Source organism: Limanda limanda, chromosome 21 (assembly GCF_963576545.1).
Source record: "Limanda limanda chromosome 21, fLimLim1.1, whole genome shotgun sequence".
Classification (NCBI taxonomy): domain Eukaryota; kingdom Metazoa; phylum Chordata; class Actinopteri; order Pleuronectiformes; family Pleuronectidae; genus Limanda; species Limanda limanda.
In genome coordinates, this window is record NC_083656.1 from 11,888,726 (window position 1) to 11,916,656 (window position 27,931).

Below are 27,931 nucleotides of genomic sequence, written 5' to 3' on the forward strand. Positions count from 1 at the left end.
GCAAGATTTGGAAAAGTGTGGAGATGGAATTGTGCCTGAGTCTAAAGTCCGTGTCCAATCACATTCCTGCACGTGTGCTTTTTTTTAATGGACGGAATCTCTGATCTTCCCCTCATTTTAATCTCATGTGTTTCAGCCCTGTAACTTATCCTTTATCAAATATCATCCGGGATCAATAAAGCATTTTTGAGTCTGATCTACGATAATTAGGAAGGTAACAATGCCTTAAACTAAGCTGTAGACACATGCAAGTTCTTAAAATTACAGTGGCTTTGGACATTAAACAAATATTGTCATGAATGTAGTCCAGGGTTTTTCAAACTTGACAGTCTTTGCAAGAAGATTAGCATTTTTAAACCAACCAAAGTGAAAGTATAACGCAACCCACTAAACAGTAAGGTTTATTTTAGAACTTAGATTACCATCTCCTCCGTGTTAGTGGATGGGACAGTCGAGTCAATTGCTCATATTTCTAAGTGTGGTTTGAATTAGTTATTTGATGCTATATAAATGCTATATAATCCTCATTATTCGACAGTTGACCCCGACTCGCGATTGGTTTTAGAGCATTCATTGGCTGGACCTCAGTTTTGTGGCTCCACACTTTGATCACTACTGCACTGATGCCTTTTTCAAATGACTTCAATACCATTATGTGGGATATGTAAGCTTAATTGTTGTACAATAGGAGGAAGTGGAGATGTGTCGTCCATCTTTATATACAGTCAATGCTGTCTGGGAAAACTGGTGGGCCGACCAAGCTGCAACCAACATTGCCATGCAGCGACACTGTACCTAACCCTAACCCTAACCCTAAATGGATGAAAATTCAAGTAGAAAAATGTATATGTATATGTGTTATTAAATGTTATATTGTAACTTATTTGGATTTTTTGGGACAAATAATATTGATCTGTGAAGGGAACCATTACTTTCTCTATCTCACATCAAACCTCAACCATCCAGTCTGTATTTTTAAACCAAAATGAACTAAGTTGTCTGGTTCTGTTTTCCAGGGGGTGAATGAAAGACAGGCCCAGACAGATGGGCAGGTCATGTACAAGGTCCGTGGAGTCAGTCAGTCAGTCCTCCCTTTGGGCAGAGAAATTGTCCAGAGATGGACAGCTGTGCCCAGGGCAGGGCATATAGGAAGTGAAATAACACACAGTATTTATGGCTCCCTCAGGGTCTTGCGACTCACTGACCTGGTGATCCTGCAACAGACAGGCAGACAGTTGCCGGTCCAAAGTTGTTCACAAGGTCAGTCACCATCCATCACAGCTTTAGTGTTACAGGAAGAGTCGGCAGGCAAAGCATTGTTTTATCAGAATCAAACACACACACACACCTTTCTAATTTCTAGTGCAGGAAATGGAACACAAAGCATTATAGAGCATGGCTTTTTGGGGGTTAGGGGTTAGGGTTAGGGTTAGGGGTTAACCCTAAGTGAAGTCAAGGCATCTTGAACAAATTTCCCCTTTAAGGTTAGTTTTTATTTGGTATTGTATGCTCTAAATACAAGGTGAAATGACTCACAATTGGTTAATTGAGTTAATGCGTAGACTCTGGCTCCAAGTGCGCATGATAGCAGCTTTCCTATCAAGCCTAACCCCCTAACCCTAACCCTAACTCAATCCTAACCCTAACCCTAACCCTTGGGAACAGTCATGTCATCCATCTTCATGGCTACACTCTGTATCTGTGAACCATGGGCTGCATCCTTTGAAGGCTGCATTGCAATACCAAATGCATCACAGACTGACCCATTTTGAAGACTCCTCAAAATGCTTCCTTCCTTTTTTTTGATTTATTTATGATTTGATTTATTGCGCTTCAGTGACGAATCAGTTTTCAAAGAGGAAACGACACTGGCAAGCGACAAGACACCTGTTAAAAAAGCCATCAGCAATAAGGGCAGGATGAGCTGGTGATGCCAATCACTGAAGGCCTTTATTGACCAGCCATCTTATTTGGGTTCGGCCTTCTGTGGTCTTCGTGGGCCAGGTAAACTACATCCTCCGAAAGATGCAGTCCCTGAACTGACACACAGCTTATGATCAGGACACGCCATGTTAGGCAGCATTTCATTCAAATGTGGTTACAAGTGCTTCAAAGGGCAATAAACCATTCATCAGTATAATCCAAGGTACTGCAACAGAAAAGAAGGAAAAGAAAGAAGAGCTCCGTCACTAAAAACAGCATAGGGACAAATAAAGCAAACAAAAATATCATGTTATATCTGAGTGGTTCACATGTTGTTCCACAGCCGACTGCTGTATGTAAACCTGCAAGTGATCCATGAGTTCACCCGATCTCATAATAACACTAGCGTAACAATTCAAGTGTGAGTTTTGGATTAGAACAAGCCTGGGTGATCATTTGGAATTTGGACATCCTGATCACATCTTTATAGATTTTGTCCTCATTGATTTTGTCAGGGGCTTGGTAACACACACACAAACTACACACAAACACACACACACACACACACATGAACACGCAGAGTGACATGACAGCCTGCCTCAGTGACTGGTCCATTGAGTCATCAATGACCTTCCGTGGGATTGGAGTTGCCAGGCCAATTGACCAAATCACTGATCTTTAAAAGCAGCTCTGCGGGCAGGAGGGAGGGTGAGTACAGAACTAAACACACACACACACACACACACACACACACACACACACACACACACACACACACACACACACACACACACACACACACACACACACACTGATGTAGACGCAGCCACACACACTCCATCCACCTCACTCTCTAATCAAGGAGCAGGCAGGCAGGACTCTGGGTCGCCACAGCGACACTAACGAGAGGCGACAGCTCCTCAGCGCTCGGGGCAACGACCAGCTCGGCTGTCGAGACCGCGGAGATAGTCCGCCAGGCACGCACTGAGGCAAGGTTTGCTGTTTTGGGAGGAGGAGGAGAGATGGAGGAGGAGGAGGAGAGATGGAGGAGGGGACGGGGAGGACAGGGAGCGAGCTGGTGGTGTGGATGCGTTGGGAGTTAATGAGGAAGCACGAATCTGTGAAATGATCCTCACTGACTTTTTCTTTAGATCCACTCACTCACCGTCTTAAAGTGCACGTGTAAACATGTACAGTTTACTTAGTATTAGAAGGAAAATACACAAGATTTCACACAAACACAAGCAGAAACACACACACACATACAGCACACACAGACACACACACACACACACACACACACACACACACACACACACACACACACACACAAGCAAACATGAACTGACGCTTACCCTCACCCAAGCCATCCAGGGCCCCAGGGCCTGCTCCTCTCCTCGTCCCCTCCCTCCCTTCACCTCCACCCACCAACCCTCAGCCACCCACCACCTCCTCCACCTCCTCTGGAAGACAGTTTAACTTCTGTCATCTGGGTGAAGCAAGTGAGTCAGTCTTGCGGTGGCGAGAGGATGTGACAGGACGGTAATGGACAGGACAAAGAGGGGATTTATGAAGTATTAGTAAACCTTAATAATTCACTACACGGAAGACCCCGGGAGTCCCCCCCCCTAACCCACCGCTGCGACCGACCCCCTCTCATCACATCACTGACGTCTTCTGCATCTCGGGATCTCTCTCTTTCTGTCCTTCTCTCTTTCTTTCTCTCCCTTTTTCACTGTAGCCTGCCAACAGTCAAAGAGAAGAAGAAATGTAGGATGATCTTAACTGACTGACAAAATCCTGCAGGACGTCTTTTTCTTTATGCCATTGACGCCACATTTAACCGAAAACCACAGAACATTTAAAATTCAGCAAAAGTGACATTTAATTTTTTTAATTTCGGTAGTAATGTTGTAGAATTTATAATGTTTCTCGATGAGAACACAATCTCACCACTTACCAGTCTTGAAATTATTTAAGATGATCGTCGCTATGGCAGTTATGCCAGGATTTATATGGATTTGTAGAAGTTCATGTTTTAATTTTGCAAGCACTTGGTTTCTGATGTGTCCTGAGAACACCGAGCTTTGAGATCAATGAAAGGCTCAAAGTTTCAGAGTTTTAGTGCAAAATTTAAAAAAAAGGTCACGTTCCAGCAGCTTAAACAAGACCAAAAAGTCTATAGCCTGGCAGGAACAGGCACAAACACAATGGGGGGACAGGGCCTCAAGTGAAAAAAAAACTCTTAAAATTACTGGAAAAATTCTGAACCACCCAAAATTCGAATAAATTCCTGAAATGGGTTTCCAATGAAATTTGTAAAAATGTACTAAACATTTCTAGGATTTTTTTTTTTATTTTGGGGATTCTTTTTTTTAAATTTGTTTATACATTTATTGTAATTTTTGATATTGATCTTCTGGTAATCTTTCTAGTATATTCTCTGAAATTTTTTCAAATGTTTTCCAGGAATATTTCTGAAAATTCTTCATGAATTTTTATGCTAATAACTAATGTATTTCTCAGTTAATGATATTTAAAAAAATTGTTTTTCTGGAATATTGCAATGAAATTCACGATGTGCCCCCCACCTGGTGCCATCAGTTGTTGTTGTCTGTTCTTGTGATGAAGGGACAGTGAATACTAAAGAAGATCATACTCTGAATTGAGAATTTAATAGAAATCTTTTGGGAATTGAATATTTACGTGGGTGTAGGGGTAATAAAATAAATTGATCACTAAGAGATTTGCTACTGTATTAATTAAACTTTTTTCAAAACTGTTTTTTATTAGTTCTTATGACAGCAGCCCCTAATCTAACTTGAGGCCCTGCCCCCCTTAAATGTGTGTGCACGTCCCTGTCAGGGATTCCCCTCATCTTCAGGGAACATCAGTGTTTGTACAGAGTTTCATGGCATTTCATGTGATGTTCACAAACCTTTTTTAGACTGGACCGAGGACTGGAGGATAAAAAAAAATGACAGCTAAGCCTTGACCTCACTGTAGCCAACCAGCTAGCAGTGCTAAGAAAAGTACAAAATGTGTATATGAGTTTGATAAATATCCGTAGAGTTGAAAAATGAGGTCATGAGCAAGTGGTCACCTCAGTGTCGTGATTCATCCTCCACCTGTCTGGAAAGCAAACAAAAGAACAATGGGCACCGTCTCAGATTTGATTCCTCCTCCTTCCTCAGCACCACCGGCCACCAATTAACCATGATCAGAGTTTAGCAGGTCACAATCGGTCAGACAGGTGGCCTAAAGGGAGACACACACACACACACACACACACACACACACACACACACACACACACACACACACACACACACACACAGATATCTCTGCACACACATCTCCATCCCAGCTGCTGCACAGTGGGTCCATCACCAAACAAACAGCGTGGAGTTAATTCCCTCGCTCAGCAGCCATCTCTGAGACGACGGCTGTGAGTGGCAGGCACAGTCATTAGATCCTTGGATACCCCCACTGGCTGCTCTTTTTACCCTCTTTAGTGTGTGTGTGTTTTTGTGTGTTTGAGAGTTTGGTGTGTGTGTGTGTCTGTTGCAGAAGCGCAGTGATGGGTGTCAGCGCTGAGGCCTGGTCCAGTCTGCTGTGGCCTGGTGTGACAGCACCGATGCCTGACCACCCACCCTTGACCCCCTCTCTCTTGCCCGGATCGCCCCGAGAGACATGGAGGGTGATGGGGACTGGCACCGCAGGGGCCTCCCTGGCTGGTGCCTTTGCTGGTGGTCTCCGTGGCCTATTAGTGTCTCGCTATGGGCCTGTCAGACTGACAAAACAGGGGCCTGTCAAATTAAGTAGGGGCAGAATATCGGAGATATGTATTCAAACGCACCGAGGGGAGATGGTGGCGGGGAGGAGTGAGGAGAACCAGGAAGAGGAAACCACCGGTGCTAATGTCGACGCTAAGTGAGAGTGACAGGTTGAGAGCTGATCGGAGACTGAGGGAAGGAGAAAGAGAGCGAGAGAGAGAGAGAGAGAAAGAGTAGCAGTGGATGATAATGGTGGTGTGGTTGTCCTGAGGAGACTTGTTAAGGGCCAGTCCCGACAGAGGCAGACAGCCACCATTCCCAGGGATCTGAACGCAGGTAAACTGCTGAAGTTTGGCCCAAACAGCTCGGAGTTACTGCACTCGCACTTAATGAGATCAGACTGATGAGGTGTGTGTCTCTGTGCATGAAACATCCCAAACCACACGAGTATTTTACTGGAACAATAACTATTTCCTCTGTTGGCCAACACAAGGACCCAAGGCTCTTCTGACTCTTTTGCCTAAGACATGCACGTTAAAAAAAAACAAGCATTTATCCAGGCACCGAAGGCGTCTTGCACAACCTTTTCATATCATTGCAATCGTGACTTAAACTTTTTCGTGGCTTCGCAGTTCGTGTGTCTTCACCTCTGGAGACACGTTGGCTCCCCGTGCTTCAGGCCAACCCATTACGTGATCTACCTGCGCTGAATCTCCTCGATACTGTCAGCGTTTTAAAGACAGCTCCTCGTGGAACTTTACCGAGAGCTGCACCGGCGCGGGACGCTTCCTTTTCTGGGCCTCCATCTTGAAGAAGATGCTTTAAACCACCGGAGCAGGTGAAAGATCAGCGGCGGGATCAAGTGTCATGGCAGTTGTATGACAAAGCCCTGTGCGAGCGTACATGGGTGCGCTTTACGGAGGTGGTGGTGGTGGTGGGGGGGGGAGAGCCGTGGCAGTGCCTGTGTGTTTTTTCGGGGAGAGCTGCGACTCTCCCTCTTATGTCTCGGCGCGTTGCTGAGACAGAGAGCCTGATGCACAGTGGCAGCTCCCCCCTCGCAGCCACGGGCCTGCCCTGAGCCACTGCAGATGATAGTTTTAATTGCTTTCAATCTTTCAGGCTAGTCCCTGCCCAGTGGCGCAGAGTGCTTGTGTGTGTGTTCGTGCATGTGTGAGATGGTGTTTTCGCTGCCTGTGCGTGCACGTGCGGTGTGTTTACGTCGAGCAGCTATTGTCTGTGGGTGCTGCACACATGTGCGGTGTGTGTTTGATGGATGTGTACGTCCATTATGGGAGGAAAACGGAAAAGAGAATTGAGGCCTCGGAGTGATACATCTGATGCACGCTGCTGTGGAGGAAAAACAAATGTTTATCAGGCTGTCGAGGCCCAGCAAGCAGACGCACAAGAGGGAAAAAACAGGTGAAAGAACGGAATGGGTGATTAAATAGACCCCCACCCCTCTCTTTCCATACAGGTTACGTGTGTTTATAAATAATAAAGTTCAGGGTTTTCATGCAAAGACCTCAAAACACGCACTCACGTCCTTAAAAGCATTTTAAACGCGGTGAACTACAAAACCAAGCGATCAATAATTCAGAGCGAATGTCGAGATGGCATAATAGATCACAGAAAACAGCCTGCAATTAAAAGGTCATTTATTCCATATGTGTGAATTAAATCACTTCTTCACCGCGACTAACACCTACAGTCAAACAGGACGGATGTGGAGCAGAGACATTTTTGTGTCAGATCATTTCAGAGCAGGTTGGCTAAAACGTGGCAGCCAGGAAGAATTTCCAACTTAATTTTGTGATCTTTTTGTGCGTTTTAGTTGCTGGGACACAACTCGGTCCGACAAATTAAACACAACCCTGAATCGGACAATTTAAACCCACAAACATTTACAAAGGCGAGTGTGTGCTGCTATCTGGTCGAGATGTTGAGCATAAATGAAAGGAATGACTTGTGTGGCTGAGAAAAGATAGAGGACTGCATAAAGGTGAATATTCCTTCATAAATCCATTTAAATGCTATGTCTTTCAACATTGACTTTCATTTTTCACGTCATGATTTACTATATAAACTACATGTTTCTGCAATGTGAAATACGTTAAACTGCTTTTGGGGAAAAGAGACATTTCTTTAACAAAAAGACATCAAGAATATCAAAAATAAGTAAATTCTGGATTTATAAAATACTTTTCTAGTCTTGATAACCATATCCACAGTGTATCTATGCACAGCGCATTTTCTCTATCACACATTGGATCAGGAGTAATTTTAGGGTTCAGTATCTTGCCCAAGGACACTTTGGTGACCTTGTGGTTAGAGGCTGACCCGCTCTACCCCCTGAGCCACAGCCTGCAGCCCCCTCCCAAAAAAGAGGGATAATTGTTGGCTCTCCTTTAAATAACGTGGTTTATTGTGTCATCACAAAGTGGAATGGCACACATTAGAGTGCACATAATTCCACCAAGGCCCAACAGTCCCCTGACTTTCAATAAGACTTACAGACACTCTAAGATGTCAGTCGCGTAAATGTAACTTTGTTTTTCTTTAAGATCTATGAATTATTCCCTGTCTATTTCGTTAAGTTCAAAAAAGTTAGAAAAACACATTTTTTCAGATTAACGCCAAAATGTTATGTGTTCCTTCTGTTAGGTAGTTTTTGAGTCTTCCTGCTGATAAACAAACAAAAAAAAGAAATGATCTCACTATTCATTTAGCTCACTTTTAAATTTAACAGACTATAACTGAAAATCTCTCGGCTCAGCTACACTCCACTGTGTCGGAGCTGCTTCAGAATATTTAACCCCTTGAAACCACAGCACATCCTCCACTGACCTACTGATGGAAACATGCAATCCATTACACTGGGGCACATGTACGACAACCCCTTTACTCCCCGCTATTCCTTTCATATCAACCCACACACACACACGCTCTCTTGCTTATACACGCACACATCTGGCCGGGGGGTAAATTAACTAACATTCCCACAGAGGCTAATCTCCATCCATTTAGGGGGCTGTAATATTTAATCAGGAGGCCCTGGACCAACTCCCAGTACCACACGCTGTGGCACGGCTCATATGTTCACAGGAGAGGCCAGCCCAGAGGCGACGGAGGGGAATTCGCTGCTAAAAGCCACAATGCATTCAACCACAGAGGCTCTCACTGCGGTTTACGCTCTGATGCGGCGCTCCTTTGGGGTGGAGGAGCGATCAGCACTGGGGCGGTGGATGTGGGAGCACTGGCTGCTCTGTGGTACTTCTGTGAAATATGCTGCTCATAGAAAGCATGCTGTTACAGTGAAGGTCTTTTCTTTTCATTTCAGTGTCAATCATTGTCAGTTATTTTAATCATCATTTAAATATCACATATTTATTACTTTTTGATCAATCAGTTTAGTGTAAAGCACACAACTCCACCAAGGCCCAATTGTTTACTTATTCAATCAAGCTGCACAAAATTGCACACACTTATCAATCAGTCCCTTAAATTTACTTGATTTTAGTCTCATAAAGAACCTATGAATTATTCAGTAAAAATGTGAAGAAATGTCACACGATTTTAAAGAAAGTTGAAAAAAAATTCCTGGATCCTTCCCACTGATCTGGATACGCTCCAGGATGTATTCGGTTCTTTCTTAGATCATGTACCACCCCTCCAAATAGTTGACAGTTTTTGCATAATCCTGCATACTCTCAAACACTGACAAAAACCTCCTTAGCAGAGGATAAATATATAAATCAAAGAAAAAGAAGTTTATCTTCAATTACAGATGGAACCAGTGAAAATGTCTCTATCTGCCTTAATTCATTATTTAAGACACTCATGATGAATTAAATAAAATCCCATTGGGGTCCTCCAGTGTTTTTTTGCATTGCACCTCATCAAAGTTTTGAGAACCCACAAGACACTGATTCCATCGTGTAAGTAAACCTCCAAAATACGCCAGCCTACACGTCCCACAAAAATTGCGATCCCTTTAAAAAGGTGAAAGAAGGCTTCTGAAAATGAAACAATTTCCCATGCAAGATGCATTCAGACAAAACATTTAAGACCTGTTCTAATAGACAGTCAAATCTTACCCGTGGTGCATTGACTTCACATGGTCAATCTGTATAGCGCCTCTCTAATGTCCTGTCAGTGTCTTAATCATGTAATTAATATATTTGTTTAGCATAAAATGTAATTCAACAAACTTTTAATTTCCGTTTGTGCCTAAGTGTCCCTCTTATTCTGTCCAACTCCTGCTTGCACACACACACACACTCACTCTCTCTCTCTCACACACACACACACACACACACACACACACACACACACACACACACACACACACACAGTGCTTCAGTATTACTCTTCCTGACACAGGAGCTGCAGAACAGTGTGATCAGACAGAGACAGTGCTGTGTTTGTCGTCCGGCCTGGAGGTTCGAACCGCTCTCACTGTCCCACACAGTAAAGGTCAGGTCTCGCACCATCAGCGTGAAAAGCCCGCACTGAAAAGGTTATAGTCCATCTGTTTTTAACAGTTCAGGACTGCAGACCCTCGTGTGTGTGTGTGCACATGTATGTTCAGTGCAGACGGTGTGTGTGCTCGAGCTGACCTGCAGCAAACAAATCTGCGTCTGCTGTGATTTATATGTTTTTTAAAAACATAGCATTTGCGTCCCTGAGAGTTGAGTGAGAGTCGGCCATTGCAGCGCCTGCTCCCTGATTCAGACTGACTCTAATGGGAAGGCCTGGTGAATTTTTCATGCAGCCCAGAGGGGCAGGACGAGTGACCATACTGGAAGATTACAGCCTCTGAGAGAGAAAGAGAGAGAGAGAGAACAGTAGGGTGAAGGAGTAACCTGACATCCAGGTCATAGGCTGCTGGTGAACATTTATGAAGAAAAGATGAATTAAACCAAACATGATTAACTGTTAAGTGCAATTTTTACTTTTTACAAAAGACATAGAGAACTATTGGAAACTAAACTGTGGGAAAATATATGCGTGGCTTAGTGAGAAATCTTACAGGGCGACGGAATGCTCTGTATTTTGTATAGCGCTATAGTCTTGATGCCCACTCAAAAGTGTATCTAACCACTTATACAATTCATGTAATGCTGGCAAAGTCGTAGGGGCTCAGTATTATAACACAAATATGCAGTGAATTTAGATAATCTTTCTCCGACTTAAGTCTATGACCCAAAGTCCAAGACAGTGTCATTTATTTCTAAGTGAAAAACATTAAAATGAAATAAACAAAATAGACCTAAACCACAAAAGAAATCCATAAAACGTACAGCAAACAAAAGATTGTTCCTCTGACAGGGAACTTCTAGAGATTCCTGGGATTTTCTAGAAATCACAACTCAAAACATAACTTCAAATGAGTCCACCAATGACTCACTTATCTGATTTTAACCTTTGGTTTAACTTTTAGTCCCTATTGTGTTCACATTGACTATTGGGGGTCTCTGCCCTAATTTTAACCTCGGTTTTACTTTTAACTATTCTTGTGTAACATATGTTGCAGTAATAAGTGTTTGTGTCCCCTAATCTGATTTTAACTCTTGGTTTCACTTTAATTAACTATTTTTATCACTAATGATATATTGTACGACATCCTTCTGTTTGTAGAAATGTGCAGTGAAATAATAAAAAATAGGTCTTCACTCTTCCCTTGTCTAAGCATGTCTTAGCTGTCAATTAACTCATTGCCAGAAATTTATAAATACAAAGATGTTCTATATTGTTCTTGATTCATCTGTGATCTTGCATTAAATCTGATTAACAAGAGTATAACTTCACCCCGATGATCCTTTGTGAGCTTCATGAACAAAAGCAGACTGAGTAATGCTCAAGAACATATTTTAATGGGCTGAAATTTCTGCAAGAAAGCTCTAAAAAAATTACCCATCTGTTCAATGCACACATGCCACAGCTCAGTCAGATAGCTCGTAGCACTGTCTCGCGTATGCAAATATGTTTTGCCTGGAAATCTATTTGGAGTTGCTCGAAGGAATCCAGAACGGCCCTCCTTCTGTCTCCCCTCGCCCGGCTCACGCGGGCCTCCCTCTTGCCGTCTATCTCCTCTCGGGTGGAAAACGTTTTCACCAGCTCCACACGCACGGACATGCTGCAGTCAGTGGCACCGCCTTACCTCAGACAGCCTAAACCACCATGGGCCAATATGCAGATCCACACAGGCCCCCCACACACTGGCGGCCCTTGCCGCGAGCAAGACAAGGAGCCCTGCAAGTGTTTGCTCGGTCGGATAAAACATGCAATACTGGGACACAGAGGGAATAATTATCCACTCTGTTAAGAGGCTACTGATTGTGTCCTTCTGTTAAGGGCTTAAGATCTTCTCTGGAGCAGAAACAGAGGAGGGTGGGGCCTCAGAGTCTGCAAAAAAGAGTCAATAATCAGGGATTACAACTGTTTATGAAATAACAATATATATAGATCCACTATTGACTTCCTAAGGGAAGTTAGTCTTTATTAATGTTTAAGAAAAACACAACTTTTCATGGTCTTTGAATTAGAATGACTGAAACTCTTAACGGACTCAGTGACTTAAAAACTTTCATTGTATAAATGTTTGCAAGGATATTTGAACCCCTTTTGGGCAGAGATGCAAAAAGAAGAAAATAACAGACCGTGTGTGTGTGTGTGTATGTGTGTGTGTGTGTGTGTGTGTGTACCAGAGGGCTAAGAAGCCAGGCCTGGGCAGATGGTCCACAAAGGTGTTACCACACAGTGAGTGGGCACTGCGATTGATGCATTGCAACATTCAAGAAGGTGGAACATTTGGCTGCTGACCCGCAGTCAGAACTCATTGGCCCTGCCTTCTCCTTATTTAGCTGCTGCGAGAGAGCCGACGGGTGATTTGGTCAGAATAAACACACACACTCACACACACACACTTTGAAAACACAGCACTTTCCCACCCTCAAGGGAGCCTGCATGGGCTGCATGCTGCTGGAAACTTCCTCCCTCGTCTCTGCAAGGAGGTCAGCGTGGTGGTGCGGGCAGGGAGGATGAATGCACGGAGCCATGGAGACGAACAGAGACGGCACACTGGAACTTAGGGTTACTGTGTTACACTTGGATGGAGAAGATCCGACCTTGGGCTCCTTCTGAGGGGCCTTTGTTAAAGAAGCAATATGACTGGACTCCTGCAAGTAATATGTAACACATCCACTTTATTATGTAGCTTTATTTCATGGTCACCTACAGCGGAGTGATACAGAGAAAAAAACTGAGACAGAAGAAAGGAAGAAAGAAAGAAAGACGGAAAGAAATGAAGGAAGGAAAATAGAAAGACCGAAAGAAAGTAAGGAAGAACGAAAGGACGAAAGAAAGAACGAGAGAAGGCAGGGAGAAGGAAGGAAGGAAGGAAGGAAGGAAGGAAGGAAGGAAGGAAGGAAGGAAGGAAGGAAGGAAGGAAGGAAGGAAGGAAGGAAGGAAGGAAGGAAGGAAGGAAGGAAGGAAGGAAGGAAGGAAGGAAGGAAGGAAGGAAGGAAGGAAGGAAGGAAGGAAGGAAGGAAGGAAGGAAGGAAGGAAGGAAGGAAGGAAGGAAGGAAGGAAAACATCAAGACCGAAAGAAATAAGAGGGAAGGAAGGACGAAAGGAAGACAGAAAGAACGAGAGAAGGGACGGGGAAGTAAGGAAGAAAGGAAGGAAGGAAAGAAAGAAAGAAAGAGAGAAAGAGTGGAAGCAGGGTGCAGGAAGAAATGAAGGAAGAAAGCAAGGAAGGAAGGAAGGAAGGAAGGAAGGAAGGAAGGAAGGAAGGAAGGAAGGAAGGAAGGAAGGAAGGAAGGAAAGAGTGGAAGGAGGGTGCATGAAGAAATGAAGGAAGGAAGCAAGGAAGGAATGAAAACAGAAAGACTGAAAGAAATAAGAGGGAAGGAAGGACGAAAGGAAGACAGAAACAACGAGAGAAGGCAGGGAGGCGGAAGGAAGGAAGGAAGGAAGGAAGGAAGGAAGGAAGGAAGGAAGGAAGGAAGGAAGGAAGGAAGGAAGGAAGGAAGGAAGGAAGGAAGGAAGGAAGGAAGGAAGGAAGGAAGGAAGGAAGGAAGGAAGGAAGGAAGGAAGGAAGGAAGGAAGGAAGGAAGGAAGGAAGGAAGGAACGAGAGAATGAGAGAAAGAGTGGAAGCAGGGACAAATGAAGCAAGGAAGCAAGGAAGCAAGGAAGGAAGGAAGAAAGGCAAGAAGGAAGGAAGGAAGGAAGGAAGGAAGGAAGGAAGGAAGGAAGGAAGGAAGGAAGGAAGGAAGGAAGGAAGGAAGGAAGGAAGGAAGGAAGGAAGGAAGGAAGGAAGGAAGGAAGGAAGGAAGGAAGGAAGGAAGGAAGGAAGGAAGGAAGGAAGGAAGGAAGGAAGGAAGGAAGGAAGGAAGGAAAGAAAGAGTGGAAGGACGGTGCAGGAAGAAATGAAGAAGGAAGCAAGGAAGGAATGAAAACAGAAAGACCGAAAGAAATAAGAAGGAAGGAAGGAAGAAAGGAAGACAGAAAGAAAGAAAGAAATTAGGGGGTAGGTTTTTGTACGGACTTGACAAAATCAATGTAAATGACGTTGTGCACAAACAGCTGGATAAGTCAAAGTGAATTCATGCTCTCTCAGTACAAATGTGATTGATGGACGAGTGGAAGCTTCTGTTCTTTAAAAAAAATCTACAATTAAATTAGAATAATAAGATTAATCTAATTACTCCCCTGTGTGAAATGTGCATACAAATTATTACTTCTTTAATGTGTCAGAAAAAAATACGATTTTGTGAAAAAGGAAGCCGCCAGAGTTCAAAGACAAAATGTTCTCTTTAATTACAAACATTATTAGTTATGCACATGGCAAGATTTTATTTCAGACCCGACAGCATTTTTACATCAGTTAAAACATGGAAAATTCATGAGCGGGCGCCATAACCAAGGGCAACTGTATGGCAATGGATTTCAAACATGATAATTGCTGTTTGTCTCTCGGTGCAGTTAAATCATTAAGTCTGCCGCAGAAATAACGCATCCTGCAGTTCACTGCTTTTATTGTCTCATTCATATTATCATGTCATAAATATCACCGAGCAAAGGACCTGCAAAAACAAACGCTGACAAATATTTCATGCTTGATGGAAGGTTTTCGAAATATGCTTGTTTCTGCTAAAATATAAGAAATTTTAACCCAAATTAATAATTTAAATATGTCGTCTCAAGTCAGTAGTGATTTTCTGTTAGATGCACAACAGCATCGGTGGTAAAAGAAGCTGAAATCTTATTTATTAGACGTTTGCAAATGTTTAAATTGACATTATCTACAAATTCTTGACGCTATCATTTATTATAATTGTCGCAGTTAAACATGCTTTTCTCATCAGCTATTTGTGGCCACATGACATCAGTGGGTGCACGTGCATGATGAAGCTCTGTCTGACACAAGTTTCTGTTTGACTGAACTGGCGCAGACTGCCACCCCATGGATACATCCGGCACATCAACATGTTCTCATTGGTTTTTCTTTCAATCGAAGGATGAAGCTCTGAAATAAAAAGAGGATCGATAGAAGAGATCATAATCTGAGTTCCCCTGCTGCTAAATGTTTGAGTGTTGCATTAAGGCGTTAAATCGATTTTGTTATATTTATGATATAATGTCCCATACACCACCGCTTTCTGCTGTATTTAGGAACAAGGAACAGTTGAAGGAAAAACGTCAAACGACACAGAATCTAAGAAAGACGACCCCACATATCAGCCTCAGTCCAGAACCTGTCTGCAAAGCCTCGTCCCTCTCTGCGACCGGCTCCCCCCCGAGTCAGTCATCATCCACCACCATCACGTTCCCGTTCAGCTCGTACTCGATGGTGGCCCAGTCGAAGACGTTCCCCTTGGGCACCTTGTGGCCGTAGTGCCAGGCCTGGATCATGCTCCTGGAGAGCACGAAGTCCCACATGTTCAGATCGGTCACCTCCCCTACGAAGCTCTGCACGGCCTCCAGACCCCCCAGGTGCTTGTCCTGGTCCTGCCCCAGGAGGACGGTGCCCTGTGGCCGGATGGTGTGTCCGGGCTTGTAGACCTGGTAGGTGCTCCGCTTGCCGTCCACCCAGAAGGCTGTGAGGCCTGTGCGCGACTCCCAGGTGAGGCAGAGGCTGGTGCGGAAGGTGGTGAGCGGCGGCAGGTGGAACAGGACGCCATCGCCGCTCATGTAGAAGGAGATGCGGCCGTCCCTCTCGCGCCACACGTTGAGCTCGTCGTAGTCGGCCGTGCGGTAGGCGAACAGGATGACCTGCCGCTCGTCAGGCAGCTCGGTGGCCACACGCATGCAGAGGGTGAGGGCCCTCAGGCCCATCTCCTTCTGAGGGAGCAGGGCCACGAAGCTGAAGTCCGTCTCATAGGGGAACACCAGGACCTTCTCACTCAGACCCACTGTAGGACCAAGACAAGAAGGAAAGGATAAGAGGTCAAAGGTTGAGCAGTGTGAGAAAATAGAAGGGAAGGGAGGAAGGAAGGAAGGGAGGGAGGTAGCAAGGAAAGAATGAAAGCTGTGATGGAGGAAGGAAGGAAGGACAAAATGGAAGAAAGAAGGAAGTAATGAAGGAAGGAAGGAAGGAAGGAAGGAAGGAAGGAAGGAAGGAAGGAAGGAAGGAAGGAAGGAAGGAAGGAAGGAAGGAAGGAAGGAAGGAAGGAAGGAAGGAAGGAAGGAAGGAAGGAAGGAAGGAAGGAAGGAAGGAAGGAAGGAAGGAAGGAAGGAAGGAAAACATTTGAGAAAGAAGGAAAGGACAGAATGAAAGCAGGAAGGAAGGGAGGAAGGAAAATTGAAAGAACAAAGAAAGACAGATTGAAATAAAGAATGAAAGAAAGCAGGGAGGGGTTGGAGGAAGAAAGGAAGGAAAAAATAAAAGAAGGGAGGAAGGGAGGAAGGAAAATTGAAAGAAATAAGAAAGACAGGACAAAATAAAGAATGAAAGTAAGCGGGAAGGAAGAAAGGAAGGAAGGAAGGAAGGAAGGAAGGAAAACATTTGAGAAAAAAGGAAAGGACAGAATGAAAGCAAGAAGGGAGGAAGGAAAATTGAAAGAAAAAAGAATGAAAGAAAGCAGGGAGGGGTTGGAGGACGAAAGGAAGGAAAAAATAAAAGAAGGGAGGAAGGGAGGAAGGAAAATTGAAATAAAAAGAAAGACAGAACAAAATAAAGAATAAAGAAAGTGGGAAGGAAGGAAGGAAGGAAGGAAGGAAGGAAGGAAGGAAGGAAGGAAGGAAGGAAGGAAGGAAGGAAGGAAGGAAGGAAGGAAGGAAAGAAAACAGAAAGAAAGAAAGAAAACTGAAGACCCTTTATTTCTTGATTCCTTACCTTGTGTTCCTGAGCTGAGACCGATAGACAATCCAAAGACACAGAGAGAAACCACAGCAAACTTCTGCAAACACACACAGAACATCCAGAATCAGCCATTATCCAACAACCACCCCGAGGTCACAACCCTTCAGTCTCATCAAAGAACACATGAAGTCCAAAGTTACAAGAGTAAAAACATCTTTTCTTACCATGTTTGTGTTGTTTTGTTGTCGCTCGACGGTGCTCACTCAGTCCCACTCCGTGCACAGTCCTCTTCCCTCCTAGCACAGGGCAGTGACGACAGCTCTGCGATGGCTGCTCTGACAATAGGCCCGGTGTGTGAAGCCTGCGTGACTCTGTCCTGTGCGTGTGACTGATGTAGACACATTGCACCTACAGTACGTGTGTGTGTGTGTATACATGTCACGTGACAGAAAAGTGCAGAGATGTTTCTTTCTGATATCAAGCTTTAAATAACACTTCACCAGAAACCTCATCCCTGGTCCTGGTTACTATAGACAAACCTGGAGACACTTTTCATTCAACACAGACAGACACGGCCCATATTGTGTGTCGGGACATTGTGTACTCGGTTGTCGACCAGTTAAGTTATAGTATCAGTTATAGAGTTGAGTTGTACTCACTCTGACTAAACCTCAAAAACCCTTCACCTTGTGTCTATGTCAATATTTATTTGCTTTCTTTCATTTTTTTGCATGTTTTGTGTTTGTGTTTTCATATTTTCCACTTTTTTTAAGATCACATAAGATAGTCCATAAAAAGCAGGACAGTAAATCATAATAAACATAATTAAGTTAACTATCTTACAGGAGGTAAAGCTGGTCATCCACTAACCAGAGGGTTGGTAGTTCCATTCCTAGCTCCTCCAGTCCACATACAGTGATTCATTGGGCAAGACACTGGGGTTTCAGTGTGTGGATGATAAGTGTCAAATAAGTGCAATGAATTGGTGTTTTACTAGAGGGGTTAAGAAGAAAAAACGATATAGCAACTACAGCCCATTTATCCATTTAAATAGATGAAGTTCAAGGAGAAAACTTTGTCTTAGAAAAGGACATTTCTGTGATTTGAGGGAGTGGACGATAACAAAAACAAGTGCGATAAGAAAATTGGTTAACCTAAAAGGTTTTCAACAGATTCAATAATGAATAATAATAATAATAACTTTATTTGTATAGCACTTATATGAACAAGGTTACAAAGTGCTTCACAAAATACATGGCAAAAAAAAGAACAAATGATAAAAAAAGAAATGGTAGAGAAACCCAACAGTTCACAGAATGAGCAAGAACTGTGGAGATAAAAAAACAAAGTGAGTGTGGGCGCTCATCTGCTTCGATCCGTCGGGGTGAGTGGAGAAAAAAGGGGAAGAGAGGTCAGGTGGGTGGCAAAGAGGGAAGAGAAGAGAGAGAGGGGTCAAGGTGAAGAGAGGGGGAGAGAGGAGAGAGGTAACCATCTCGTTTAAGCTCCCTCAGAATGGTTGTTATGTTGAAAATAATAATCTTCGGTTGAACCCTGGCGTCATCAGGTTTTTTAATCACAATAATGTTAAAAGCCGAGCCTGAGGGCACGCTGAGGCTAAGGGTCAATCTGACTGGCTACCTGAACCACAGTATGAAAGGATGTTCATTTTTAGGATCAAACCTGACTAGTTAGTTTTTTTTATTTAATGCAGATACTTCAGTGGGAAATTTCACAGCAGAAAACGCATAGTATTATATATATATACACCAAAACAGTATATCATACTGACTGATTTATTCAGTTACAGGCTCAGCTAGGACAGTTAGAGTCTGCTTTAGTGCAGATCTGAAAGACAAAATTTGAGATTTCAATAGAAACATTTTAGCTTTAACACACAGTATGAGGGTGGTTGGCTGTTCGCTGCCTCAACAGCAGACACGGGTCAAAATGATATAACAGGGCAGGAAGAAACATGGAGAAATGCCTAATGCAGCAAAACTGAATCATCCTTGATCAAATGAGACTTGTTTGTACCAAACTATGGACTCAAACATGTCATGTCAGTTGTCTGAGATTTGAAAAACAACACATTAAATTGACCAAAATGAGAATTTATTGAAGGGCTGGTGTTATTAATTGTGCTGCAAGAAAAAACGATATGTAAGAGATTTGATTCCAACGAGCATCATACTTGGTATCTCTTTAATGAGAAACTTAATTTGGACAAATGAAAACAGAACCAGGCATTTATGTTATCAACATATCTACATTTAATACAGTTTCTCAAGCTCTATAGGATTTCTCAAGAGAAAAAAAAAGGACCTTATATAGTAAAGAAATAAAATCTGAGATACACAAGCATATTATTTACACTGCCTGCACCTTAACACAACCCACCGACAGGCCTAACTCACCACGGACACACATTCAGCAGAACAACCTGTAAACTAAGAGGATGGGACTGAGGTATGGACGAGATCAAGATGGTCGTAACTCTTCCAGCATGTCTAACACAGAGGAGGTTGGTACAGCAATTCTAGTGAAAACCTCGTAACATGATTTTCACCAACTGAAAAAGTTAGTTTCACAACGACGACTGGTTCACATGAGCCGATGCAACCATCGCCTTTTACAACTGGGACACTGGGAGGAGAAGGTGCATCAAAATAACAGCAAAAAAAAAGGCGAAGGAAGTGACAGCCGCCCTATTCTGTTTTTTGCAAAAAGAAAATGAAAATTCACTTCATGCATGAGGAAAGCGGCCACACACACGTTCCAGGCAGACAGCACAAGCCAAACACGACGTCCGAGCACAGGATTTTGTTTCTATGAACGACACAGACAGCACAGACCATTCTCCGACGCAGATTTGAGCTTCAGCCCGTTACAGCTCACGTCATCTATCCAAATTCAAACACTTTCAACAATTATCCAGCAACGTTAAAACATTTTTTTTTTTTTTTCTTCGTATGCAGCAGTCATTTCCATTGTCCATTTCGAGGCCTTTTTTTCATGGAAACCTCACATTGTCCTGGTAAGAAACATCTTGAATTACTGTAGGTCAAACCTATAGAGTAAACTTTGCATACATTCAACTTAATTCAATTGTCTGTAATGGGGGTTTGATGATTGGAAAAAAAAAAGAAAAATGTATGGAAAGTCTTACAGTATGGCGACATGGAGCGCCACACTCATGCCAAATAACTCACAACGGGTTAAAATACTCAGTGACAAACTTACTATTGACTAATTATTAAATGATCATTGTGTAAAACTTGCATACAAACTAGTCACCCTTGTTGAGAATAGAGTTTTGGCATTCCAGTAACCACTTCGGCAAATGCTCCGTTCTCAAAAGAAAAAAAATAACCGCCTATGAAATACAGGAGTAAACGCCAAATAAAAGGCCAATGTTTGAATTAAATCTGCCACCAAAGTGTAACAGTTTGTAAATTGGTGGGTTCTTTGAAACACTGGTGTGCAATGCTGATGCTTACCAAGGATTGTGGCACTCAGAGAAAGAGAGGGACAGAGAGGGAGCAGGTGGAGACCTGAGAACATGGCCCCTTGTTTTGTGTAGAAAGGAGTCAGGCTTGTAATACTAGAAACAGCACGACAGGGAGGAAAGGAGAAAGTGTAGAGAATATCTGAATGGAAAGGGGCTTTTTAAAGGGAGCAGCAGGCCATGACCGCCGAGCCTAAGAGAGTCAGAGCAGGATGTTTTACAGCAAAGATAAAATGTGAGGAGGAGGGGGCGGAGAAGGAGGAAGAGGAGGATGAGGAGGAGGGAAGGCAGAGCAAGATGTATGGCTCCCATCTGGTAGTCCATCGCGTGGCTTTTCCTGCTTGTGTAAAGTTTATGTCGAGGCAAGGGGTGATTCTCTTAAGTCTCGAGTTGTCCAGGCTTTGTTTGGAGTTTCGGGGCATTATGGGAGTAATGGGAGGGGGGGGTGCACTTCAGTAGTCCTCCACCCAGCCGTTCTCCTGGATAAAGGCATCGATGACTTCCTTCATTGCCAGGTTAGGGATCAGCTGGTCCTGGGTCAGAGGACTCCTTGTGACAGGGTCAAAATGACCCACTCGCTATAGGGAGAGCAAGTTAAATGAGAGTGTTAGCATTAGTAGCCGAGTTTCATAAATAATATATAGTCCTAAGAAACAGTCTATGTATTTTGGGACAATCACACAATATGATAATGTGTTTACTTTGGTTTAATTTAAAAGATGGGCATTTTTTTTGTTTCATTTTATCTTCAACATGCTGCAAGTGAAATAGGGTTAATAAACAAATACAATATGAACTCACAAAACTTGAGTCCGGCTCAGGCCGTGGTTTTCTGTGTACACCCGTCTGAGCCCGAGGAAAAAATAAGCTACCCCCGATTTCCCCAATTACAGGAATGTGTATTGAAAATACACATTCCTGATTTGTATAATCAAATAGCCCAGATGTCCTGAAAAAGCAACCTCCTTGATGGAAGTAAAATTAATGATTTTATTGAGTACAGTGTTTTTGAACAAAGTACCCAAAGAGGTGCCAGATGAACTGCAGCTAGTATTAATGATTATTTTAACAGTTTATTTGGTTGTTTATTGTAGAATTCATGAATTTCTGAGCATCATGTTCTGTGTTTTTGCCTCAAGAAAATTAAATCTGCAGTGATAAGACAAGTAGCTGTTGTTTTACCTGTAGGTGCTCTTCAATGTCCTTGCGATCGTAGGTGATTCCACTGGGAGTGATGCAGGGCTCTCTCATCAGCTCAAAGCTGATCTTCCCACACAGGTAATCTGGGATATCCCGCTTCTGAACAAACAACAAAACACAGCAAGAGTCACACTGATGTGATAATGTTAAACGATACATGATCCTGTCGTTCACTGCTCTTACAAAGATCTTTACAGTTTAATGACAAAGTACTGCCTCGCAATCAAATCCACATCAAGGTTTGTTTTTCTCCTAGAACAAAATCAGCCACTCCATGATTGGATTAAACGCTTCAGTAAAAAAACACTGCTCATACTAAAAATATCAAACTGTTAAAGGCACATATATTAGAATAATGACAGTATTTGTCTTTCATCTGTATTTTCCAGTTACCCATCTACGCTTAAACGTAGCTTTCTCACGCCTTCTAACACGTCCAGAAGAGAAACATCAATACAACAATACATGACAACTACCTCAGTTGTGTCGACATATATCTATAGAATTGATCATTTATCACTACAAGCCTGGAGAACCAGTTACTGCAGGAACAGCTTCAAGTGGAAATTAAAAACACATAGTAACATCCTTCTATAATATGGGTGCAGATGTAGTGACGAGTGTAGCATGAAGCTTGAATGATGGCACAGGAAAGGTCCAGGGAGAATGTTCACACAAAGCGAAACAGATCATAAAGGTGTTCGCAATTCTGAACGTTCGTGTGAGTCTATTTCTGTTGTTGCTATGTCAACGATCAGAGGAGATGGTGTGAAGTACAGTAGGTGTACTGTGAGCAAACGTGCATTTGTGTGGTTGGATGTGATCAAAACGTGCCTTGTAATGGACTGGTGACATATGCGGGATGTTAACTTGCATTTTTTGCCCAATGCATGATGAGATAACCTGAATGACTGGGTGAATAAATACAATTTGAAAGATTAAATATCATCCTTACTTTTCTTTTTTCATCCACTTGAGAGAAGAGCTCTTCCATGTCCATTAGATACTTGTCCTAAGTAGGTCACATTTCATATTAAGTGCATAATGAAGGTTTACTCAAAAGCATCACAGCCAAGTTAAGTCCGCAAACGTATTCAAAAACATACGTGTTTTGATGCAATCTTGGAAGCATCGCCCCCATTTTGATTGTCGTCCTCTTTTTCTTTGTATTCTTCTTGTTCTCTGCACAAAAGCACAAAGTTATTAAAAAAATTACACCCCCCTCCTCAACAAAATAATAACCACTGATTAATTTCAGTGAGTAGCAGTAATCGCCAGGAGCTCATTATCAGACACAAAAAATTACAATGCTGGATATGTGACTCCTACCCTCCTCCCCAGCCTCACCTTTCCTTCTCAGCCAGTATGAGCTTGGTCAAGTAAGCATGCAGCTCATTCTCCTGGTTGATGCGCTTCTCCTCAATGTTGTTCCAGCGTTTCTTCTTGGCAATGCGCAAGGCACTGGGGATGTCGTCTCCAAAATTCAGCCTCTGTTCTTTGGCCAGGTTATAAGCTGTCAAGGAGAAACGGCATTACAGCATCAGTGGGCTTTTTCCTCGAGATTCCTCTGTCATCTCTGGTGAATAGATGACAAGTCAGCAAGAAAACCCATTTCTATATGTAACAATATAGAATATTAGATTTACAGGGATAGAAACCCTGACAAAGCTTAATATAATATACCCCTGCAGACTTGATCTAAGAGTAACTGTATAATCAATAGGATTATGACAATCAACAAAGATCGTATCAGCTTATTCTAGAGTCAGCACAACAGCAGGAATGGAAGAATGTGAAGTAGCATTGAAGTAAACTTATGAACTTGAACATAAATGAGGAAGTAGAATAGTAAAACATGAGCAAGCTGCTTTCACACCCTATTGCAAAACTGTATGAGAGGATTCATCGTGCTTTAGGAGGCTGTTATTACCTTTCTGCAGGTTACCGATGGCTTCATCATAGTTCTCCAGCTCTAGGTGACACTGGCCCAGGAAGAAGTGGGCCTTGACCGACTGGCTGTCCAGCTCCAGGGCGTGCTTACAATCTGCCAGAGCCTTGTCATGCTGCTGCAGCTTCACGTGGCAGAGAGCCCTGTTGGTGTAGTACACTGCCACGGATGGATTCCGGTTCTAGGAGACAGGACAATGCACATGCACAGTGAAATCATGGCACTAGACATTCAGAGGGGAAAATCACCCATTTGGTTTTTCTAAAAACGAATTTTCATGAAGAGTCAATTCATTGTGATGCTCTTTCTTCTACAATGACAGTTACTCACGATCGCTTTGCTGTAGCAGGTCGCAGCCTCCTGGTACTTGCGGCAGAGGAACAGCCGGTTCCCCTGCTCCTTCAGCTCCTGCGCGGTGGAACTCTTCTCCGGGCTGCCGGCCATTTTCTCCGCCGGCTCCGCGGGGCCCGCCTCGCCCTGCTTCCCGATCCTGTTCCCCGTCTCTTCGGCTGACTAACCGACTGGTCCGAGAATGCCCGGTCCCTCCTGGATCTCACACACTGCACCGGAGACACAGTGCATGTAATGTTAGCGTCCACGTTCACAGGCGTGCCGCTGCTGCAGTGCCCGTCCTGGGGGGGAGATCGCGTGCGGCTCTCGATGCAGGCGGGCATCCGTTCACTGAGCTGACGGTGCTGACGGTGCTCTCACCGCTGAGCAACACGGTGATGTGGGCACAGCAATTAACTATTCATGTGACGGACATCGGCGTTGAATGTACGAGCAGCGCAGCTAGCTAACATCCCCGGGCAGCTCACCCTGCCTCCCCACAGTCCTGTAACGCTATACCACAGACACCCAATGGAAGCTAAAGGTTGTGAACAAGCAACAATAAATAAACCCACACACGTACATTTGTGATCAACTGTGGCAGCGAGCACAGAAACACGACTGACAACGCCGTTAACTTCAGCTAACATCAAACAGGAGCTCGGTTCTCAGCTGTTAGCTAGTTAGCTGAGCTAGCACGTTCAGCTACATTGACGATAAACGCGTCGCCGGGCAGGACGCTAATACGCATGATATCAACCCAATATTCAGTCACACATGTATAAATGCAACCAGCAGATGGTGAAAAAGTTTAGCTATAACTGACCAGAGTAAAATATTTGAGGGATTTATCTCAACGTTTACCTCAACGCCGCTAGGCAACCGTAAAACACAGAGTGGCTAACACTAGGTTAGCTTGTGTGCTACCCAGCCAACACTGGCTTCCATCTTAGCAGTTAGCCGGTAAGTGAGTGTTTTTTTGTGAGATTCACGGAGTCCAGTCCTTACCTGACAGAGGAGCTCTTACATGCGGGTGGACTGGGTCGTAAATAGTCTCATATCAGAGCTGAACGAATTATTTCTTTCCTCCGAACGAGCTGTCATGACAGGTTGTTGTTATGCTGACGTCAAACGCTTACGCGACCTTTACGGAAGCCGATAGGACTTTATTTAATCGTTTGACTTTTATCATGCACTAAATATAATTAGGCCCGAGCACTGACTGGCACTGACAGACAGTGAGGTCCTATTGAAATTGTAAGGATTATTATATCATTCAGGCAAAAGAATTGGCTTTTTGAGGGCTTTAACATGCTCAAATTCTTACCAAAAGTTGCAGAAAATTAGAAAGTGGCTGTGACTTTCCCTTAACGTGCAGGTTTAACAAACAACACCAGTTCTCTGACCAAACTCCATTTTAAGGCATGACAGTTTCTCTTATTTCACAAAATAAATACTGGCTGCACAAACAGAGGATGAAGACAAACAGATTGCGTGTTTAAACTGAGTCAGTGGGCATGAAATTAACCAATAAATAAATGTGATAAATACAAATAATAAACAAGAGATTTTCTTTTATGGACAACTTTAGTTAATCACAAGCTGCACAAACCAAGCAAGAGCAGCAGAGGAACCCAGCAGCCAGCAGGGGGCAGCCTCAGGACATCACATGGAAACCGTCAGCAGCAGACTGCTTGGAAATTAAGCAGCAAAGATCGAGGGATTTGTATTCATTGCATAATATCCTACATGTTCAATGTAAATTGAAAATATGAAAAAAATGAAATATAAAAAAAAAGTGGGCGGTGGACTTCTGTGCGGGATTCTTTTAATTTAATTTGATTTAATTTATTGATTTAATTTAGCTAATGTCAGCTAGGTCAACAAAATACAACTTGAAATAGAACAGTATACTGGCCACAGTGTTAGTATGGCTCGTCACAGTCATTCCATATTTACAGCTGAACAGGTCATAGAGATGCTAAATGAAGAACAGGATGAAGATGAAGCCATTTTTAATCCTGATTCTGAGTCTGTCATCTCTGATGCTGATGACCTAGACTGTGTGCCACAGGGTCAAGCTGGAGTTGTGGGCGTGTCTAGAAATAAAGCTCTCCTAGATAGGTTTGTATGCCGCTTTTTAACGGCAGAAAACATGCCCGTTTTCGTACTGCTTTTTAACGGCAGAAAAGTTGTCCGTTTTCGTGCCGCATTTTAACGGCAGAAAAGTTAAACATTTTCGTGCCGCATTTTAACGGCAGAAAAATGGAACATTTTCGTGCCGCATTTTAACGGCAGAAAAGTTGCCCATTTTCGTGCCGCTTTTTAACGGCAGAAAATTTGTCTGTTTTCATGCCGCTTTTTAACGGCAGAAAAGTTGTCCGTTTTCGTGCCGCATTTTAAAGGCAGAAAAGTTGTCTGTTTTCGTGCCGCTTTTTAACGGCAGAAAAGTTCAACATTTTCATGTCGCATTTTAATGGCAGAAAAGTTGTCAGTTTTCGTGCTGCTTTTTAACGGCAGAAAAGTTGTTTGTTTTCATGCTGCTTTTTAACGGAAAAGTTGTCCGTTTTCGTGCCTCTTTTTAGCGGCAGAAAAGTAGTCCGTTTTCGTGCTGCTTTTTAACGGCAGAAAAGTTGTCCGTTTTTCGTGCTGCTTTTTAACGGCAGAAAAGTTGTACGTTTTCATGCCGCTTTTTAACGGAAAAGTTGTCCGTTTTCATGCTGCTTTTTAACGGAAAAGTTGTCCGTTTTCGTGCCTCTTTTTAGCGGCAGAAAAGTTGTCCGTTTTCGTGCTGCTTTTTAACGGCAGAAAAGTTGTCCGTTTATGGTGTATGCTTTACTAAGTTAGACAAAGTGACAAATAAACATTTAAAATTTTAAATGTGTTATTCGTTGGTCCAAATCATTGCTAAAATAATATTTTTTAACAAAATCATTATTACAGTATGTCTTTTTTTTATCACACTTGCATACCTGGGTCATTTTTGACCCATGTGTAAACTTGATGTAAAAATACAAAAAATATTTTAGTTCATAAATTGAGAAAGATAAAATGAAAATAATGATTTGTGGTAAACAAAAATAAGATATTTAATGAATACTTTGAATGTTAAATGATGAAATAAATTGATTTCTAAAAATATATCAAAGAAACACTCAGCCGTGCATAAAATAACATTGTAGGTCAATACGGGTCATGTTTGACCCATGTTTTGCCTTAGAAGGGGTTTGCATAGCTTGTGTATCAAAGGGTTAAGAAGATGGACAAATTATTTTGTGTGTGTCTGTGTCATTCTATGGTGCTTTTGATACACATTTCAGAGAAAACCATTACATTTTCTACTTTACTACATGTAATTGACAGCCTTACTTAAAAGTTACTTTTATATTTTTGGATTTTAGAAACTATATGATTTACCATGCTTTAAAAACCTATTGTAAGAGAATAACCCAGTAGTTTCCAACCTTGGCTTCTGACGCCTTACAAGAATCACAGTGTGGGACACATTTAATTTAATATAATTCTGAAAATTTATGCAAAACCTTCTAGTTTATATTCGGTGATCAACGGTGAACAAGGAGTAAGGGTCACTCATTACACATTAATCAAACCACACCTCCAGCCTCCTGAACATTTACTTTGAAGGTGAGCTGTCTCTCTGTCCCCCTCTGGATGTCCTCGTTCAAGTTTAGCTTCTCAGGTTGACTTCCTCTTCATGCACAGACCAGGTGAGGCCTCACTACTGCACGAATCTACAACAACAACACATCCCTGTTTATTAACATTATTCAGGCAAATTAATTGGCTTTTTGAGGGCTTTAATTTTCTATTTTATAGAATATACAAAGCGTGTTTCAGAAAAGTAGTATTTAGGAGTCATCCTGCATAAATGTAACTGTACTTGAAAAATATGTAAAAATAATACATATACCCTACATACATT

The 27,931-nt window shown here is 42.8% G+C and overlaps 2 protein-coding genes across 2 annotated transcripts; both read right to left on the minus strand.

Annotated features, from left to right (window-relative positions):
* Positions 1 to 15,504: 15,504 nt before the first annotated feature.
* On the minus strand, positions 15,505 to 17,232 carry crp1 (C-reactive protein 1). The gene is made up of 3 exons (XM_061095450.1): positions 17,206 to 17,232; positions 17,039 to 17,102; positions 15,505 to 16,115 (listed from the first exon to the last, which is right to left on the minus strand). Exons 1-3 carry the CDS (start codon positions 17,230 to 17,232, stop codon positions 15,505 to 15,507), a joined length of 702 nt encoding a protein of 233 aa, XP_060951433.1.
* A 958-nt stretch (positions 17,233 to 18,190) lies between these two features.
* stub1 (STIP1 homology and U-Box containing protein 1) lies at positions 18,191 to 25,109 on the minus strand. The gene is made up of 8 exons (XM_061094432.1): positions 24,997 to 25,109; positions 23,989 to 24,218; positions 23,641 to 23,839; positions 23,058 to 23,223; positions 22,817 to 22,892; positions 22,666 to 22,722; positions 21,693 to 21,809; positions 18,191 to 21,088 (listed from the first exon to the last, which is right to left on the minus strand). The coding sequence occupies exons 2-8, from the start codon at positions 24,100 to 24,102 to the stop codon at positions 20,963 to 20,965; spliced, it is 855 nt and encodes a 284-aa protein (XP_060950415.1). The 5' UTR covers positions 24,103 to 24,218; positions 24,997 to 25,109; the 3' UTR covers positions 18,191 to 20,962.
* Between the last annotated feature and the right edge of the window lie 2,822 nt (positions 25,110 to 27,931).

What these genes read in the sequence shown, in the direction of transcription:
- crp1 (XM_061095450.1), bottom strand. Translation starts at nt 17,232, where the DNA reads ATGGTAAGAAAAGATGTTTTTACTCTT. An exon ending in GAAAAGATGTTTTTACTCTT is followed by an intron (nt 17,103 to 17,205) that starts GTAACTTTGGAC and finishes GTGTGTTTGCAG; the next exon opens with AAGTTTGCTGTGGTTTCTCT. An exon ending in TCTCAGCTCAGGAACACAAG is followed by an intron (nt 16,116 to 17,038) that starts GTAAGGAATCAA and finishes TTGGTCCTACAG; the next exon opens with TGGGTCTGAGTGAGAAGGTC.
- stub1 (XM_061094432.1), bottom strand. Translation starts at nt 24,102, where the DNA reads ATGGCCGGCAGCCCGGAGAAGAGTTCCACCGCGCAGGAGCTGAAGGAG. An exon ending in CCTGCTACAGCAAAGCGATC is followed by an intron (nt 23,840 to 23,988) that starts GTGAGTAACTGT and finishes CCTGTCTCCTAG; the next exon opens with AACCGGAATCCATCCGTGGC. An exon ending in ACATTGAAGAGCACCTACAG is followed by an intron (nt 21,089 to 21,692) that starts GTAAAACAACAG and finishes CTCTCCCTATAG; the next exon opens with CGAGTGGGTCATTTTGACCC.